The 19,142-nt window shown below is 39.6% G+C and overlaps 1 protein-coding gene across 6 annotated transcripts in view; it reads right to left on the bottom strand.

Moving 5' to 3' along the window:
- Positions 1-19,142, bottom strand: part of TCF4 (transcription factor 4) — an 815,154-nt gene that overhangs the window by 31,067 nt on the left and 764,945 nt on the right. For 4 of the 6 annotated variants that reach the window (XM_029579771.1, XM_029579775.1, XM_029579788.1 and 1 more), the window contains 2 exons: positions 4,748-4,883; positions 2,567-2,729 (listed from right to left, as the gene is read on the bottom strand). In XM_029579771.1, the coding sequence (XP_029435631.1) occupies positions 2,567-2,729; positions 4,748-4,883 (299 nt within the window). The remainder of the gene's footprint in view (positions 1-2,566; positions 2,730-4,747; positions 4,884-19,142) is intronic. The other 2 variants (XM_029579781.1, XM_029579803.1) reach the window with 1 other exon arrangement.

The following is a 19,142-nucleotide window of genomic DNA, read 5'->3' as shown; positions in this document are numbered from 1 at the left end:
GTGGTCAATTTATTTATAAATCGCCTATGCAAAACTGTGTCAAAGACCTTTCTGAAACCCAAGTATACATACATTTAGTGCTCTTGTCGGACATGTCCTACCTCTGGAAAACCCAGAAGTTTGCTCACCACAGAGTTCAGACTAACCATACTGTACTTTCCAGCCTCCTCCTGAACTTCACTTTTGTGCTTAGGAACCACATTCATCTGTCTTCAGTCCTCTGGAACTACTGATGACTGTAAAGAAGCTTTGAATAGGTCATCAATCGAAGCTGGCAGAATTTCTCTAATTTCCCCTTAATGACCTTGAGAATGTATCCCATCTGACCCTATTGCTTTATCTACTTGAAGTTTACTGAGCTCCTCATGAAGACAATTTCTAAAATCTGATTGAGGTTTACCTCCCTTTCAATCTTATTTGTGTTTATTTTATGTGGTCCTGCTCCTGGCCCTTACACAGTGAATGAACAAAAATATTTATTAAGCAATTTTGTTTTTTCCTTGTCAACCTCTACATATTACTCCCCCTTCACCTCTGAGTCTTACAATGCCACTTTTACACTTCCTCCTATCACTAACATATCTTAAAAATATCTTGCCCCTCCCCATTTTACTATATTTGCTTATTTTTTCTTCCTTTTAATGTTTGCATTCCTGACTTCTTTCTCAGCATCTCTTCACTCTTCCAGATACTGTCACCTGTCTTCCTCTTTCTGTGATTTCTTGTAGTTTATGAATGCTAGTCAGGGCTGTCTGACAAAGGTTATATTGCTAAGTCTGGTCATGCTCAGAGCAAGTCTACAGTTATCCAGGATAGCTTTATTCTTAACCAGTTATATTCAGATTATAATTTATAAAGTATGTTTTTTTTAAAAAGCAAAAACGTCCAGGCTTACAGATCTGATCCTGACCACCTCCCAAAAATGTGCTGGCACAGCGCTCAATCCCCTGAACCCACAAAAATAAAAAGACATGGGCCACAGCGACGCAAATTTTGCCTCTACCCTCCCATAACCTCTACCCCACCTAGAACCCTCCAAACTGCCATACTCTGACAGCAAAGCTGGAAGCATATGCTGCAACCCACCCGTCAGAGGAGACTCTGACAGCAGTGCTATTAGTGTATTCTTGTAGTGCATATTTTAAAGTATTTTTGCTGGCCTGCAAGTGGTTTTTTTTAAATTGAATACTGACCTCTTTGTTTTTAGTCTGAAAATCACTGAATGCCACTAGACTTTATTAGTACAAACTGACTGTATTAATCAGCTTGCTCTGAAAAACGAATCCAGAGGAGCGAGGTACAGTACTGCAATCTTAGGTCATTTTAGAACAGTATTTTTATAATCTGAAATTACTGTACAGTAAATAATTTATCAAACCCCCATTGAATTTATTTGCTCAGGGATTAGGCAATGGACGTGATTTAAAGTTCAGAAATAATGTCACAGCCTTGTGACTTATTCACTAATTTCCAGGTTATTACACGAAACAGTGCTGTCCAGAGAAAAGTAGTCTACGAGGAAGAAGGAATAGATAAATCATTTACTAATCAGAAAAACACTGTCAGCAGCAACAGAATGAAAGCATCAAGCTTCTGTAAATGCTCTGATACAATATAGCTAAGCATAACAAAACCTAACAATTAAGTGCCATACACCACAGGATTCAATAAAAAAGCCCTCTGGCACCACAGAATTCAATCAAAGGTATTCGGTTCACTCAACATCAACAGTAAAAAAAAACCCCCAAAGGTTCCAAAGAACACACGGAAGCTGCAACCTGTGTGCAGGAGGGAAGGGCAGGGCTCCACCAATGGGAGGGATGGTTGGATGATGTCACATCCTGCTCTTCACTTCTGTGCAGAAACTGAGGGCCCATGGGCTGCAAGGGATTTACTGTTTGGATTAGGGAAGGTGTGGGACTTTGTTATGGGTTTTAAGCACTGCACCGGTTTTCCTGAAAGGCATTTTTTAAAAAATAATTTTGCTGCAAACCTGCCAGTTAAGCCCACCAGTCTACAATCAATGTCTGGTCTTTATAGTCAGTTGATTCTGTTAGCCGAGCTTCATATGGGCAGCAACGTTTATATGCCAGTATAAATAACAAGTGATTATTATAGTAGTAAGACACCTAGTATTAATTGTTAATCGAGAATATTCAGCTCTCTCTGTTTCAGGCTGGTAAAAGATATAAAACGGTTGCTTGTGATTTGTTTTTGAACTGGTATTTAAAACATAATCCTCATTTATATGAGAAGCAAATACAATTTAAAACACTAGTTAAAAGATTAGGAGCAGAGGAGGGCAATTTAGTTGAATTTCATTACAAGTGCAATATAGGAATTAACTTTCAAATTTGTGTGCTTACAAATTTTTTTTTTTTAATTATGAGTTCATAAGTTTGAAATGATAGAACTGATGTTACTAGAATGGACCCTTGGTTTTTTCAGGCAATATATGTTATCTGCCAGGGGAAAAAAATTTTTCATCTCTCCATAATCCATTTTGTTCACTTCATCAAAATCCAGCAAAGGAATTAAATGAAGCGACACTATTATTTACTGTTACCTAGATCTTGACCTAGTAATTGATTTGATATCCTTCTTGTCGTCATCTAATTTCTTGTCGTCGGAAGATTTAGTGTCCTGGAGATTTTCATCTCCTTCCTCTTCGGATTTGATGTCAGAGCACCCCGGAGAAATGTTCTGAGCCTGCAGTCCAGTTGGCAAGCCTGTAGGAAAAGCAAGAGAGTCCCACCATTAACGCTTAAACTAACACTGATCTCTTTTTCATTATCATTCCATTTTCTATTCACAGACCTCTTTGTCCACTAAAAATATGGCCCAAAGGGGTTTATCACAAATTTATAAAAAGACAACATATAAAATTGTACTTTATTTCATACATTTTTCAGCACTTTTCATTAAATAAAAAGTATGCAAGTTTTATTAAAGCAACAACCACTGATTTAAAAAGATACCTTTCTAAAGCCAACTCTTCTGCTGTTCATAATAAAATTCTTTCTATGTGTCTTTTGGAGGCCTTTTATTGGCTCAAGGTAAGAGTGACCCAAATATGTCGTGGAACATGAGCTTTTGAGACCACACTAGTCCTTTTTCACTTAAGTGGTCTCAAAAATAAATGTACCGCAACATCTACTGTATGTTTTATTCTTACGGCATCACAACCTAGAAATAATCAGGTTTTCTCTTGGATCAATATGGCTGGAGGATAAATATTCAATACAGCATCTAACTACAAAGTTACTCATACAGAAAACAATCCAATTTTCAAACACAAGCTACCCACATTGCTGAATACTGGAATATTTGGCTAAATATATGTGTGTAACTTTACTTATTTTGAAACGACAGCATACAGTTAAGCCTGTAAATGGAGATTCATAACACCCCACTCAGAACACCTCTTTCTTTATGTGACAAAATTTCTATGTATTATTGAATACATTTTCAAAGAGCTTCTGTATGGAAAAATAGCATACACGCGTATAAATGGCATGTATTTTCGTGCATGCTATTTATAAACATTGAAATACATACAGATTTTTGCTTTTGGGTGCACATTTTACTGGCGCCAAAAAAGAGGTGTTGCAGGGCGCGATCAAGTAGTAGTTGCAATTTCATAAGAGATATGCGTATAAATTATCAAACTTATTTATACAATTTTACACCTGGTAACTGACAGGCGCAGGTGCAGTTAGAATTGTCACTGTCTGAAATTTTTGGATGGGAGGTCTCGTAGAATTGGAAGGGGTTCAGGATGGAGGATATCATAGACCTGGAGACAGACTGGCTGAACTGGCAAATGGGTGCCTGCTTTTTAAAATGCCTGCCTCTGCATGTAAATCGGAGTTGCTATGCATGCAGGCTATATTTCTTTTCACGCGTAAAATAATAAGACAGCAACTTTCAAACGGCACACGATCATTTTATAACATATACACGCAAATGTGCGCATGTTATAAAATAGCCTGGCCGCGTGCACGTGTGCCAAATTTTAAGTGGGCGCGCGCATGTGTCCTTCTATCACGTAAATCAGGGGATTTTAAAATAGGTGTGCGCCGATGCCATTACCAGTTTTACCAGTTCATCCCCAGTTCACCTAGTTAAGAGACAGGATAGCCTTCACTTTCCCAGTTAGCCCCAACTTCTTCGCACATCGGGCTTTTACAATTCACCTCTAAGTGCATGTTTATAAATTAGGTAAAGGAAGGAAGTGCTTTCTTTGCATTTGAAAGACTGGCACACACTGAGCCATATATGTGCTCTCCCAGAGCTGAACTACGTGGTATTATAAACTATGTAGCTCCCACTGTACAGTTTATAAGATACTAAAACAGCAAACAAAATTTTAAAAATCACAAACTAAAATCTGGCTACAAATCTCTTAATAACTTTGTTCCAGCTGCTGCATTATTAACCTAAAAATAAATATGTCAAATACTGCACCTTTAAATTTTAAAACAAACAACAAAACTAATTAAAAATGTACAGTGAAAGTACAGCTATTATGCTTTTTATACTATTTGTTAGAGCACGGAACAAAAGAAACACCGGAGAGAAAGAAACAAGAGTTGAAGAAACAAAAAGAATGTAATAAAGACATTGAAAGAAAGAAAAAAAAAAAAAGAACAAAGACAAAGAAAACAAGGCTTTAATTCTGCCTCTACAAAACGAGCCTGCACCGAAAGAATTTGATTGTGCAACTTTGTGACTGTGATGTACTTACTCCGGTAGGGATCTTGGGCTGGGTTCAAGTCAGGAGATGTCGCAGACTGGACTGGCAGTTGTGGAACGGGAACCTGGTTTGGCACGAGAGAATGGCTGCCTCGTAGACCCACGCCGTCTTCGCGATGAGCCCCAACCTGTGGGGGGAAAAAAAGAAAACAAAAATGGAAGTGACATTTTCTTGAGACAGCACCGAACACAGTGCCAAGGAGCCAAACAGATATACATATATTCCTTTTTCAGCAGAATGTTTCTTGTGCCTTTCGCTAGAGGGCGTCCTTATACTATACATTTATCAATTACCAAAATATCCCACTTAACGTTTAGTAAAGATGCTGTTCAGCACATTTAGTGACAAATATGGCAGAGTAGCTCAGGCAGGTAAAACGTCAAATTGTGTCCCTGGGTGCTGCAGTGGAGAGCACTGATTCGTACCCATCTGTCTTCTATCATGTCCGCCAACAGATCTGACAATTATCTTAATGCCCATATGCTTAACTGTGAGCTTTCCCATTCCCCCATTGCTATCGGAAATCCTGCAGGAATATTGATTTGGCATTCGACTTTCATTTCAGAGGATAAGATTCTCAGGCCTGCCATTTTTTTCTCCATAATACCAGCTCAGCCTCTGACAGCGGGAGCTGCGGCAATGTCTGACACTGCCCTTGCTCAGTACCTATAATAAAATGGCACCTGGCGCTCCAAGGCTAGGCATGCCTCCTAAATTCTTTTTTTTTTTTTCGGCAACATGAGAACTTACACTAAAAGGGGTACTGCGTATTCCAGCACCACAATTTCAAAATATATACCCAAGTTCTTTTTTTTCTTTCACCACTCTGTAGCCATTTTTGGGGAGGAGTGGTTTAAAAACCTTAGAATATTAAAAAAAAAATATGGGGTATATTTTCAAAGAGTTACCCGCATAAAAACGAATATATATTGGCGAAAGTACCCTGTGCTTTTGCAACTGCAATTTTATCAAAGTTAAAAATACAATGTAATTTATGTTTTGGGCGCAGATAGACGTGCGTAAAAAAAGGGTCAGTTTAGGGGTGTTCTGGGGCGGGGCCTACAGTTATGTGCAGAACTTGCTATTTTTAAAAAATCTGCGCCCACGTTTGGCAACTTAGTTGCATAATTTTACACATGCCAATTATCTTGCGGAATTGCTATCAGATTTGTTTATTGCAGAATGCTGGCTGGGTGGGAGGTCTGGATGAAATGGGGGAGCTCAGGCTGAAGAACTAGGAAGATCTCAATGACCTAGACAAGGACTGGGAAATTTGGTGGCATGCTTGGTAACCTGGTAATTTCAATTACACTCGCATTTTTTAAAATATAGCGACTGATGTGGATAGTTTTACGCTACTAAGTCCTACTTTCATTTCATGCGTTAAATATGTGTATCTTTTTAAAATTGGTAGGAAAAGAACGCGTATTCAATGCATTGAAATAATCACTTTCAGTGCACTGCCTGTATTTGCACGTAAACATATATATTATTTGTAGCTCTGTGTGCTTTCTTTCGGCCTCCTCTTTCTCTCCTGTCCCATCCCCTGTCTCTGTTTTTTGTACTTTCTACCTTTGGTTCGGATGTGAACCGGTATGCTGTACCCACTAATGCCGGTATAAAAAAGTTTTAAAATAAATAAATAAACAAACATACATATATGCATATGTTGCGAGGTAGAGATATGCAGATTTTATAATATGCACATATCTAATATATGCATGTTACAAAATGCGATCTTAGATTTAAGCACAGCCCTAAACATACGTATAAGCCACTATGTAGAGTTGTTTGAAAGTTATCCTGATAATAAACGCATTGGCAATGCTACTCAGGAAGCATGTTAGAAACATGGCCAGTATATTTTCAATACTGTCAACGCCTGCAAATGACCCAATAGCCAGTGTTTCTGTGTCATCACAAAGACCAGCAAGTATTACCTGGGGATTTTAGTTCAGCTAACATCTTCTATTCCCACAGCAATCTCCCCTGAAACTTATCTTGCAAGAAAAATAGTCCATGGAAAATAAATGGGTTGCCCATTCTAGTTATCAATGTTGACTGCTGACATAAGAACAGAGCCAAATAATAATTCTCACTGGAATGACAATCTTTTTACTGTATTCTATTGTGTGCTATCACTTATGTTTAATATGGCCTGAAATTCTTGTCTGAGTGGGGGAGAATCTAAATTATTTTAAATATATAAATACATGCATAAATAAAAGAGATGGGTACTTTGAAATGGGCGCATGGGCGCACATGTACACGTGTGTTTTGGTGCTCACCCAGAGGCGTGGCAATTTTATAACATGCATGCACATAGGCACGTATGTCATACAATAGCCTAGGCGAGTGCATGTGTGCACCCAATTTTGCATGTGGACAAGCACAGCCATGTAAAGTCGGATTTGAGTCATGCAAGAGAGGGATTTTATAACAGGCGCGCATCAACACCAAAACCAGTTTCACCAGTTTGTCCAGTCTCATGCTAGGTCCTCCAAACCTCACCTGGTTCTTTAGCCTGCACTCCCCCCAGATACCCCAGACCCCTTAAATCCTTCAGGGATGCCTGTATTTATTTATTAGTTTATTTTAAACGTATACCTCCTCCAAAGCAGAAGTAAACGTATGTGGCACTGGACCTGGGTGCGTGTCCAAGTGCGTAGATACTTGCACGCACATCTCTTGGGATGCCCATGTCCCGCCCGCACCACACCCCTTTTTCATTCAAAGTGAGATACGTATCGGGAGATGTGCCTGCATGTAGGTGGGTTTTAAAATCGGGTGAACCCACGCATGTCCTACATGTGTATCTATCTCCCGATTTTGGCTCTTGTCCGGCTTTTAAAATTCACCTCTAAATGCATCACCTAGGAATAAGGTGCATTGTAGAGCCCATAAAAACTAACATGAGCCATTTGGTAACAATGAGACCTGTGTTTGATATGTGTGTGCCTGCCAGCTCCAAAAACACCAGATCTGTTTTACTCAAGCTTAGTTTATTAGACAAAAATTAATTTGCTTACATTCAGCATTCAGCTATTACCCACTGAAATTGCAATATTTGGGTAGCTATCATGGTCTGTTGTACTATGCAAGACTGGGACTTATATGGCTTTTGGCGTTAATGCACACGTTTCACAGAAGTATTAGCAGTGCATATAACCCCTGATTTATTTAAGGTGCTAGCTAACATGTTTTGCATTAGCCAGTGAAGGCTAACCCAAAAAGAGGGTCATTTTCATAAGGTTTTAGTATGTAAAATTGGAAGTTATTCATGTAAGTAGCATGTACATACACAAATAGCTTTGTAAAACCCTGGGAGGTTAACTTTGAAACAGCTGCGGGGGAGGCGGACATGTACGTGTGTATGTCGGCTCACGCCCAGAGACACATCCATTCTATAACATACGTGTGTATATGCGCACGTTATAATATAGCCTGGTCGCGCATCCACGTGTGCATAATTTTAAATGGAGGCGCGCATGTGCACGCAACTCATGCATCTACCACAGAAGTTGGGGAAATTTTACAAGGGATGCGTGCCAATGCCATAGGCAGTTTTCTCAGTTTGCTCCCAGCTCGCCCAGTTTAGGGATAGGAATTGTCCCCCCTTCCCCCCCCAGTTTTATAGCCACCCTTCCCCCATTAACCCCGATTCTTAAAATCCCCACATCCTTGTCCTAAATGTTTGTTGTTTTACTACGTACACATCCTCCACAGCAGAAGTAAAGTACACGGCAGGGGACCCTGGCGCACACCTGTGTGTATACGTATTTACGCACACACCTCTTGGCCTTCTCCCAACACTGCTTCTTTTTGCAAACCTTTTCCTTGTGCGTCCATGGGCGGCTTATAACATCCACTTGAGCACGCTTCTCCCACTTTGTGCGCGCAGGGCATTTAAAATCTACCTGTAAGTATGCAGTGTTGCACGGAAATGTAAATGAAAAAAAAGGGGCATTCGAGGGACAGGATTCGGTAGTTTGTGCACATATTGGTGTTTTGTAAGGGATAAACACGCATTACCAAACGTACACATATGTTTTTAAGCTCGCTAATCGAGTCGTGGACAGGAAATTGCAGTTTATTTTTGTCTTCAGTATTTGGGTGGGAGGTCTGAGTGAAGTGGTGGTAGAGGGTCAGGATGAAATGATATAGGGTCTGAGTGAACTGGTGGAAGTGTGGGTGAAGTGGTGGAGGTGTCAGAAAACTGATGCTTAAAAGTACAAGTATTTTCAGTTGTGGAGTATGCACGTACTTTATTAAATTCCTGACTCCCCGCATAAGTGGCAGTAAATAACCACCCACATTTACTATAATATAGGGAAATACCACTAGTTTCTGAATGAAGTGCCTGAAAGGTGGAATGTTAACCAAATAAACTGAATTATTTTACCAGTAAAATAAGTGTGTTTACATTTATAAAATAAGTATAGAAAATATGTGGCTCCCTGCATTTAAAACATGTGTAAACTGAAATATATGCATGAACTCTCGGGGCAGAGATATGCAGATTACATAAACTGTGTGGTTCCAGCCAAAGAGCTTATAAAATACAGGCATAACTCTGTGGGCACCTAAACTTATATGTGTATGTGTATGTGCTGGCTTATGCATATTGTTGGAAATTACCCTGAAAATGTAAGCACATCTCCCCCAGAAGTGTAATACGTTTTTGCATTAGGCTTGGCAGGATATCGCAAATCACATTAGGATCCTTGGGTCTCCCCAAGCTGACATTCACCCCTTGTGATCAGACCTTCTCAAAACAGACCCTTACTTGAGATAGACCCCCTTTTCAGTCAGATACTCATACCTCCTCCCTCCTTATGCCTATCACTTCAAATGGTATCTTCTTTGTCTAAGGAAGGAGAGAGCTCTATTTCCTCCTCTTATCATTCGGCAATGCCAAAATCAGAACAGCACCAGCTGACCTCACACTCTGCTATGCATAAGTATGGGGGTGTGGTCTTGATTTGATTCAGAGGGTAGGATCAGAACAGCCATCTTGCTCACTTAAGTTGAGGGCGAGGACAGATATCTTAAGCCCAATGTGTCCTTACTGTTGACAGGGATGTTAACTTTCAAACCAGCGCGCGGGTGCACATTTATGAGTGTGCGCCAGCCTGCGCCCAGGGATGCGGGCCATTTCATAACATGCATGCACTTTATAGAATAGTTTACATGCATGTGCACCAAATTTTACAAGGGTGTGCACACAAATCTTGCTTCTACTGCATAAATTGGGGGATTTTATTATTCATTTATTTGTTACATTTATAATGTGCAATATCCAACATTGTTGATCTATGCGGCTTACAGTGCAAAACATACATAAACTTTTAACATTGGCACACACCGATGCCACTGCCAGTTAAACCAGTTCATCCACACTTTGCCCAGTTAAGGGGAAGGTCCTACAAACTTCCTAGTTAAATAGTTCACTCCCCCCAGTTAGCCCGACCCTTAAAACCCTGCAGTTCTGTCTATTTTTCTTTATTTCATAACTTATATCTCCTCCATAGCAGAAATAAACTTACTTGGCAGGGGATCTGGATGCGCGCCCAGTCATGTAATATTTACATGCACATCTCTGGTTCACATCCTAAAATGCCCATGCCCTGCCCTGCCTCTTTCAAAAAACTGTGGAGATGTGCGCACTGCGGGAGATATGCGCGTATCTGAGCAACTTCTAAAATTTGCTTGGGGGGTGTGAGCCTGACTTATTCGCACATCCTCTAATTAATGCATGTATTAGACTTTTAAAATTCACCTTTAAGGGACATGTGGGTGTTTAGAGGCGAGTTAGTTACATTTTTGTGGATCCTTTAAAGGCTAGAGGTTGGGAATAAATAAAAAAGCTTGGGGGTAACCTGCAGAGAGCCACAGTTACTACCTTGGGAAGCTTGCTGGACAGACTAGATGGATCATTTTGGTCTTTTTCTGCCATCATTACTATGTTACTGTGTGGCCTAATATGATTTGCAGTATCTTGTTTTAATATTATAAACTGATTGTAAAAATGTACATGTGATTCAGCTCCTTAAAATATTTATAGTGTTAATGACTTGTAAGGATTGCTTTGGTCATTAATGGTAATACAGCATGTACATTACCATCAACACATATTAATGCCTCAATGCAGCCATTTAATGTGTGTTGATGTTCTTTAATAAATACCGTAGGTTCCTTGATTTGTGGCTTCTTTTTAAAAAGACAAGCAATAAATATTATGGAATGGAAAAGAGACTTAAACGGTGCATACCATAATACCCGTGTAGATCTATGGTGTGTACAGTTCTGGTCACCCCACTGCATTCATTAACCCAAGCCTGCCTAGTCATGCTAGCCCCCAAAGCAATGTGCCTTGCCTGCATTAGGAATCCAAGCTAGTCTTGTTATGCCGGCCCAGAAAGTGATGCACCTTGTCTACACCAGGAAGAGAACCTTCGCTAGATCCACACCAACTCTCTGGACCTCTCTACCACCTTGTATTAGATGAGCTCTACATCTCCTACCCTTCAAAAAACTAATGAAAACCGGGCTTTTTCAAAAAGCATTTGGATTGCACTCATAATATGAATCCTCTTGTGACTTACGATCCATTGAGACTAGTGCCTGTAGCTTTCCAGCACATTCACTTACTGGCCTGACCTCCCATATTGTTCTACACACATACCTCTGTAGTCGTGTTCTTCTGAAATATATTGGCTATCAAAGGTCTACTCCCCCTGTGAATATTTTTCACATTTTCTGTGCTAGTGTATCAAACTTGTATGCCTTTAAACAGATTGTTTCCACTGATCATTACACCAAATTCTCTTATCTTTCAGAGCCAAAAACACTGTATTTGGGGACAAATCATATATGTATCCAAAAAAACCCTGAAATCCATCAGTTTGGAAAAGTCTCCACCCCCAGTCAATACTTGGTGCAACAATTAGAGATAAGACTATGTTAAGATAGGTCTCTACTAGCTTTGCTCACCTAGATTTGTAAATATTAGACCATTTTTCTTTACCAAACATTTCAAACTCTATCAAGTCCCTCAGGAGGTGTTAATGGCCAGCAATCTTCAATTAATGCTACAGATTTGTTATGAGACTGAGGCCAGGACTCTGACTGGGCCACTCCAGGACATTTACCTATTTGTTCCTTAGCCTCTCCAGTGTAGTTTTGGCTGGGTACTTAAGAGTCATTCTCATGTTAAAGGGTGAATGCCCATTCCAGTTTCAGCTTTCTTGCAGACGGCAGTAGGTTTCCCTCAAGGGCTTTTCTTTACTCTTCTTCCCCATTCATTATCTCTTCTATCCTGACAAGTGCCCCAGTCCCTACAAATGACAAACATCTCCATAGCTTGATGGTGTCACCACCATGCTTCACAATAGGGATGGTGTTCTCCGGGTGTTGTCCTGTTTGGTTTACATTCAAGCCAAAAAGTTATATTTTAGTATTCTCAGACCAAAAATCGTTTTTGACACATGGCTATGGTATCTCCCAAGTGTTCCTTGGCATACTTCAAACGGGATTTAAAGTGGGATTTCTTGAGTAATTGCTTCTTTCTTGCCCCCCTACTATACTATATAAGCTACAGGCCAAATTTGAGGAGCCTTGGATATTACTGTCACAAGTCCATTTTGACCAATCTTGGCAATGGAAGTCTAAAGCGCTTTCAAAGTTGCCATTGGCCTCTTGGTTGCCTCCCTATTAGTTTGCTTCTTGCTTCGCCATAGAGTTTGGAGGATGGCCTTATCTAGACAGAGTATTGGTGGTGACATATGCAGTCCACTTCTTGAAAATCATCTTGGTCATGCTCTGAAGGTTATTCAAGGACTTTGCAATTTTTTATACCCATCCCCAGATCTGTGCTTTTCCACAGTTTTGTCCCAGTGTTCTTTTGACAGCTCCTTGGTGCTCATGATTAGGTCTTTACTTTGAAATGAACTACCCCGCAAAGAAAACCAACAGGAACTGCTGAATGTATCCCATCATCATGTGAATCAATACCGTTTACTCTAGAGCTTTAAGTATTTAGGATTGCTAGAGAAATACAAGATGGGAGGACACATTAAATCAAGGTATTCCATGTTTTTATTTTAATTCAGTTTCCACGGAATTCAGAAATATAATTTTCACTTGGTAGTTGTGGGACAGGATGTGAAGAGACATGGAACAAACACTGTTTTAATGTATTTTACTTCAAGGTTAAAACGCAACAAAAGATGAAGAGGGTAGAGATTTTCTACAGATGTTATATATCATGGTAAATATCACTGTAGCTCACAATATTTATGCTGTAGCTTCCCCTAGAATCAACCTTAACTCACTACATTAGTATGGTCCTGTGTTAGACTACTTATTCACTGAAACCAACTGGGTTTTTTTGGTGCTGTAAATATTGCTGTTATGTACTCAGATGGACTAGTTATTTCCCATACACATTCAGGTGAATTTTCCAAGGAGTTGTTTGTGTAAATGTAACTACTATTGTAGCAATTTTCAAAAGCTATTTACTTGCTTAAAGTGCACTTACGTGAGTAACTCTTATGGGTAATTCAATGGCATATATTTTAGCAATTTTCAAAAGCCCACTTACATGGGCAAAGTGGGAGCTATTTTAGATTTAATTCTTAGTGGAACGCAGGATTTGGTGAGAGAAGTAACGGTGGTGGGGCCACTTGGCAACAGTGATCATAACATGATCAAATTTAAACTAATAACTGGAAGGGGGACAATAAGTAAATCTGCAGCTCTAACACTAAATTTTAAAAAGGGAAACTTTGATAAAATGAGGAAAATAGTTAGAAAAAACTGAAAGGTGCAGCTGCAAAGGTTAAAAGAGTTCAACAGGCTTGGACATTGTTTAAAAATACAATCCTAGAGGCGCAGTCCATATGTATTCCGCGCATTAAGAAAGGTGGAAGGAAAGCAAAATGATTACTCTTATGGGTAATTCAATGGCATATATTTTAGCAATTTTCAAAAGCCCACTTACATGGGCAAAGTGGGAGCTATTTTAGATTTAATTCTTAGTGGAACGCAGGATTTGGTGAGAGACGTAACGGTGGTGGGGCCACTTGGCAACAGTGATCATAACATGATCAAATTTAAACTAATAACTGGAAGGGGGACAATAAGTAAATCTGCAGCTCTAACACTAAATTTTAAAAAGGGAAACTTTGATAAAATGAGGAAAATAGTTAGAAAAAACTGAAAGGTGCAGCTGCAAAGGTTAAAAGAGTTCAACAGGCTTGGACATTGTTTAAAAATACAATCCTAGAGGCGCAGTCCATATGTATTCCGCGCATTAAGAAAGGTGGAAGGAAAGCAAAATGAATACCATCATGGTTAAAAGGTGAGGTGAAAGAGGCTATTTTAGCCAAAAAAAAACATCCTTCAAAACATGGAAGAAGGATCCATCTGAAGAAAATAGGATAAAACATAAGTATTGTCAAGGTTGGTGTAACACATTGATAAGACAGGCGAAGAGAGAATTTGAAATGAAGTTGGCCATACAGGCAAAAACTCATAATAAAAACTTTTTAAAATATATCCAAAGCAAGAAACGTATGAGGGAGTCGGTTGGACCATTAGATGACAGAGGGGTTAAAGGGGCTCTTAGGGAAGAAAAGGCCATTGCAGAAAGACTAAATGAATTCTTTGCCTCCGTGTTTACTAATGAGGATGTTGGGGAGATACCAGTTCCGGAGATGGTTTTCAGGGGTGATGAGTCAGACGAACTGAACGAAATCACTGTGAAACTGGAAGATGTAGTAGGCCAGATTGACAAACTAAAGAGTAGCAAATCACCTGGACCAGATGGTATGCATCCTAGGGTTCTGAAGGAACTCAAAAATGAAATTTCTGATCTATTAGTTAAAATTTGTAACTTATCATTAAAGTCATCCACTGTACCTGGAGGAGGGCCCAATATTTAAAAAAGGATCGAGGGGCGATTCGGGTAACTATAGACCAGTGACCCTGACTTCAGTGCCGGGAAAAATAGTGGAAACTATTCTCAAGATCAAAATCGTAGAGCATATAGAAAGACATAATTTAATGGGACACAGTCAACATGGATTTAACCAAGGGAAGTCTTGCCTAACAAATCTGCTTCATTTTTATGAAGGAGTTAATAAACATGTGAATAAAGGTGATCCAGTAGATGTAGTGTATTTGGATTTTCAGAAGGTGTTTCACAAAGTCCCTCATGAGAGGCTTCTATGAAAACTAAAAAGTCATGGGATAGGAGGCGATGTCCTTTCGTGGATTACAAACTGGTTAAAAGACAGGAAACAGAGAGTAGGATTAAATGGTCAATTTTCTCAATGGAAAAGGGTAAACAGTGGAGTGCCTCAGGGATCTGTACTTGGACCGGTGCTTTTCAATACATATATATAAATGATCTGGAAAGGAATACGACGAGTGAGGTTATCAAATTTGCAGATGATACAAAATTATTCAGAGTAGTTAAATCACAAGCAGACAATGATACATTACAGGAGGACCTTGCAAGACTGGAAAATTGGGCATCCAAATGGCAGATGAAATTTAATGTGGACAAGTGCAAGGTGTTGCATATAGGGAAAAATAACCCTTGCTGTAGTTAGACAATGTTAGGTTCCATATTAGGAGCTACCACCCAGGAAAAAGATCTAGGCATCATAGTGTATAATACTTTAAAATCGTCGGCTCAGTGTGCTGCAGCAGTCAAAAAAGCAAATAGAATGTTAAGAATTATTAGGAAGGGAATGGTTAATAGAACAGAAAATGTCATAATGCCTCTGTATCGCTCCATAGTGAGACTGCATCTTGAATACTGTGTACATTCTGGTCACCGCATTTCAAAAAAGATATAGTTGCGATGGAGAAGGTACAGAGAAGGACAACCAAAATGATAAATGGGATGGAACAGCTCCCCTATAAGGTAAGACTGAGGTTAGGGCTGTTCAGCTTGGAGAAGAGACGGCTGAGGGGGGATATGATAGAGGTCTTTAAGATCATGAGAGGTCTTGAACGAGTAGATGTGACTCGGTTATTTACACTTTCGAATAATAGCAGGACTAGGGGGCATTCCATGAAGTTAGCAAGTAGCACATTTAAGACTAATCGGAGAAAATTCTTTTTCACTCAACGCACAATAAGGCTCTGGAATTTGTTGCCAGAGGATGTGGTTAGTGCAGCTAGTGTAGCTGGGTTCAAAAAAGGTTTGGATAAGTTCTCAGAGGAGAAGTCCAATAATGGCTATTAATCAATTTAACTTAGGGAATAGCCACTGCTATAAATTGTATCAGTAGCATGGGTTCTTCTTAGTGTTTGGGTAATTGCCAGGTTCTTGTGGCCTGGTTTTGGCCTTTGTTGGAAACAGGATGCTGGGCTTGATGGACCCTTGGTCTGACCCAGCATGGCAATTTCTTATGTTCTTATGAGAAAAACAATTTTAAGCATGTAAATGCTTTTGAAAATCAGGCCCTGTATGTGTAGCACACCCAGCTTATTGTAACACACTGAACTCTCTTGCTGGAAAAGAATGTTATAAACTATGGGCCTGGTTTTCAAAAGCATTTACTCAAGTAAGTGGGTATTTGAAAAATGTTACAATAATAGTTATATTTACATGTGTAACTTCTTTTCAAAATTACCCCCATGTGAGATATAGCAAAACTAGAAAAGATAAAGAGAAGGGCAACAAAAATGATAAAGGGGATGGAACAGCTCCTTTATGAGGAAAGGCTAAACAAGTTAGATCTCTTCAGCTTTGAGAAGAGATGGCTGAGAAGTAATTACTATAGAGGTTTATAAAATTGTGAGAGGGATGGAACAGGTAAATAGGAAACGATTATTTACCATTTCAAATAGTCAAAAGACTAGGGGAGATTTCCATGAAACTAAAAGGTAACATATTTAAAACAAATGGGAGAAAGTATTTTTTTCCTAAACGCACAATTAAGTTGTAGAATTTGTTGCCAAAGGATGTGGTCAAGGCATCTATCATAGCTGGGTTTAAAAGGGGTTTGGACAAGTTCCTGGAGGAAAGGTCCATAAATAATAAATAGCCAAGTGAATTCAGGAAACTCACTGCTTATCCCTAGCTGTGAGCAACAAGGAATTGGATGGACTCTTTAGGATTTGCTGGGTGCTTCCTAATGACTTCCAGTTGTCCACTGTCAGAGAAAAGATGTTGGACTCAATGGAACATTGATCTGACCCAGCATGGCACATCTTTTTTTTCTTATTAAGAGATGATCTACTGGAAAAAACATTTTTTTTTTTAGCCAGTTTCCATTTATTCCTTTGGGCTTCAGCTCACTTTGAATGAGGGTTGGGATCAGCTGCCAAGAACCTTCACTTACAACCACTTAGGGATCTTCCCCCTATTTTATATCTCCTTCTAACTTACTTTAAGTCCAGCAATTGCAGCGACAGTCTTCAGCCAAGGGCCATACATAAGAACCCCTGATGGAATCTTGGGCCCTAAATTCAGCCACTGGCTTTCACCATCACATGATCACTATGGAACTCTTCCTTAAAGGAATGTAAACACTGCCTCTATAGCATCCCCAACCCCAGCCAAGCCAGGCAGCAGAAGATGTGAGCTGGCAATCAAACCCACATCCCTCTCATGGCAGGGCATAGCGCCGCCACTCTGCGCCAGGCAGGTTAGTCCACCGCTGTTTGCTGATTGAAAGGTGAGGTCTATGAAAGTAACTGGCCAGATCTGTGTTTGCATCAGAATGTGATCCAGTTAGCATGGCTGTGCTACGTGTTATAAAAAGAATTGAAAGGTTTTAGTTCCAGATACAGTATTTATTTAGTTATTTCTTGCCCACCCAATCACCAGACATCTGTTCTGGACACAATTCACTGTATAAACATACACATTGTAAAACCAAACCAAACCAGTACATTTAGGTCTACTCAGGCCCGGCTCAAAAGTTATTTGTTAATGGAGCAATAGGTTTTAGACCCAAAGAGAGAGTTTCAATATTTGTATCCTTTTTTAAAAGTCAGATTTTAATCTCTGGGAGATAGTACATTTAATATGATCTGAATTGGTTCATGGAATTCTTCAGAAATAAAACACTCTTTTCCACCTCAGAAAGAATGGCTTTATTTTCAGATTCTGATTTACATTAGATAAACATGATTAAAAATTCATAATTTTACAACTTTCTTATAGGAATATTTTTTGCTGTACTATATTGTGTACATTGCTTGTCAGAGATGTTTGTTAGAGATTATTAAAAATAAACCCTAGCAGCTACATTTTAAAACGCTGTTGTGTGTAAAAATTGAGATACGCGCGTGGATTTTTAAAGGTTCCCAGCCACGCACGTATCTCCGTGTATGTGCCGAAGACCATCTCAAATCAAAAGTGGCGGGCCAGGGGCGAGCAGGGGCTGGCCAGGACAGCACCATTTTGCACTGTCCTGATAAAGCGCGCAATGGCAGCCGGCCAGCGCGCACAACTTACATCTGCTCGGAGGAGCAGGTAAAGTGTAAGGCAAAAGAAATTAGGGTAGGTAGGTCGGGTTTAGGGGTTGGGGAGGAGAGGAGAGGAGAGGAGAGGGGAAAAGGGAGGAAGGTTAGTTAGGGGGATAGGGAAGTTCCCTCCCATATAGGGGGGTTAAGATGCATTGGGTAAGTGATTTATAACCTCTACGATAGCTTTTGATATGATGCAATTAGTTGATGGCTCAACTCATAATAAAGGTCATATGTTGGATCTTGTCTTTGGTTCTGCAAGAACCTTAGGTGTGGGAAAACTAAGAATAGAGGGAACTCAAGAAGCAGGGTGGTCAGATCATAGACGGATTAATTTTTCTTTTTGTCCTATAGAGGGAACAAATTTAAATATTGGTAAAAGGATGCAGTGATCTATGGACAAAATTGATTCTGATATATTCTATCAAGAATGGAGTGAATTGCAAATTGACCCCAGAATAAATGACCTGGCTGGGTTAATAGATTGGTGGAAAATACTAGTATTCAGCAAGCTTTAGATAACGTGGCTCCAGAAAAGATCAGGTGTAGAAGGAATAGGGCTTCTACACCTTGGATTTTGCTAGCATTGTGTGATCAGAGTAGGGTTGTTAGGAGAATGGAAAATAAATGGGTAAAATCACAGTTTGGTTGATAAGCTTTTGTGGCATAAAGAAGCAAATAGTTATTATGGGAAGGTGGTATGTGCTAAAAAAAACAGTTTTTGGAAGATAAAATTTTAGCTGCTGAAAATAAACCGAAGGAATTATTTTTTTGGTGTGGTTGGCTTTGGGTAGTGATTGTAGATCAGGGGTGGCCATCCCAGTAGAACCCTGTGGAGATAGTTTTGTGGATTTTTGGAGTAATAAGGTTCGGGAGTGTTGTGCTTTTTTTTTTT

The sequence above is a fragment of the Rhinatrema bivittatum genome, chromosome 1, assembly GCF_901001135.1.
Source record: "Rhinatrema bivittatum chromosome 1, aRhiBiv1.1, whole genome shotgun sequence".
Classification (NCBI taxonomy): domain Eukaryota; kingdom Metazoa; phylum Chordata; class Amphibia; order Gymnophiona; family Rhinatrematidae; genus Rhinatrema; species Rhinatrema bivittatum.
Note: the sequence above shows the minus strand (reverse complement) of the source record. Positions and strands in the feature narration are given on the sequence as shown.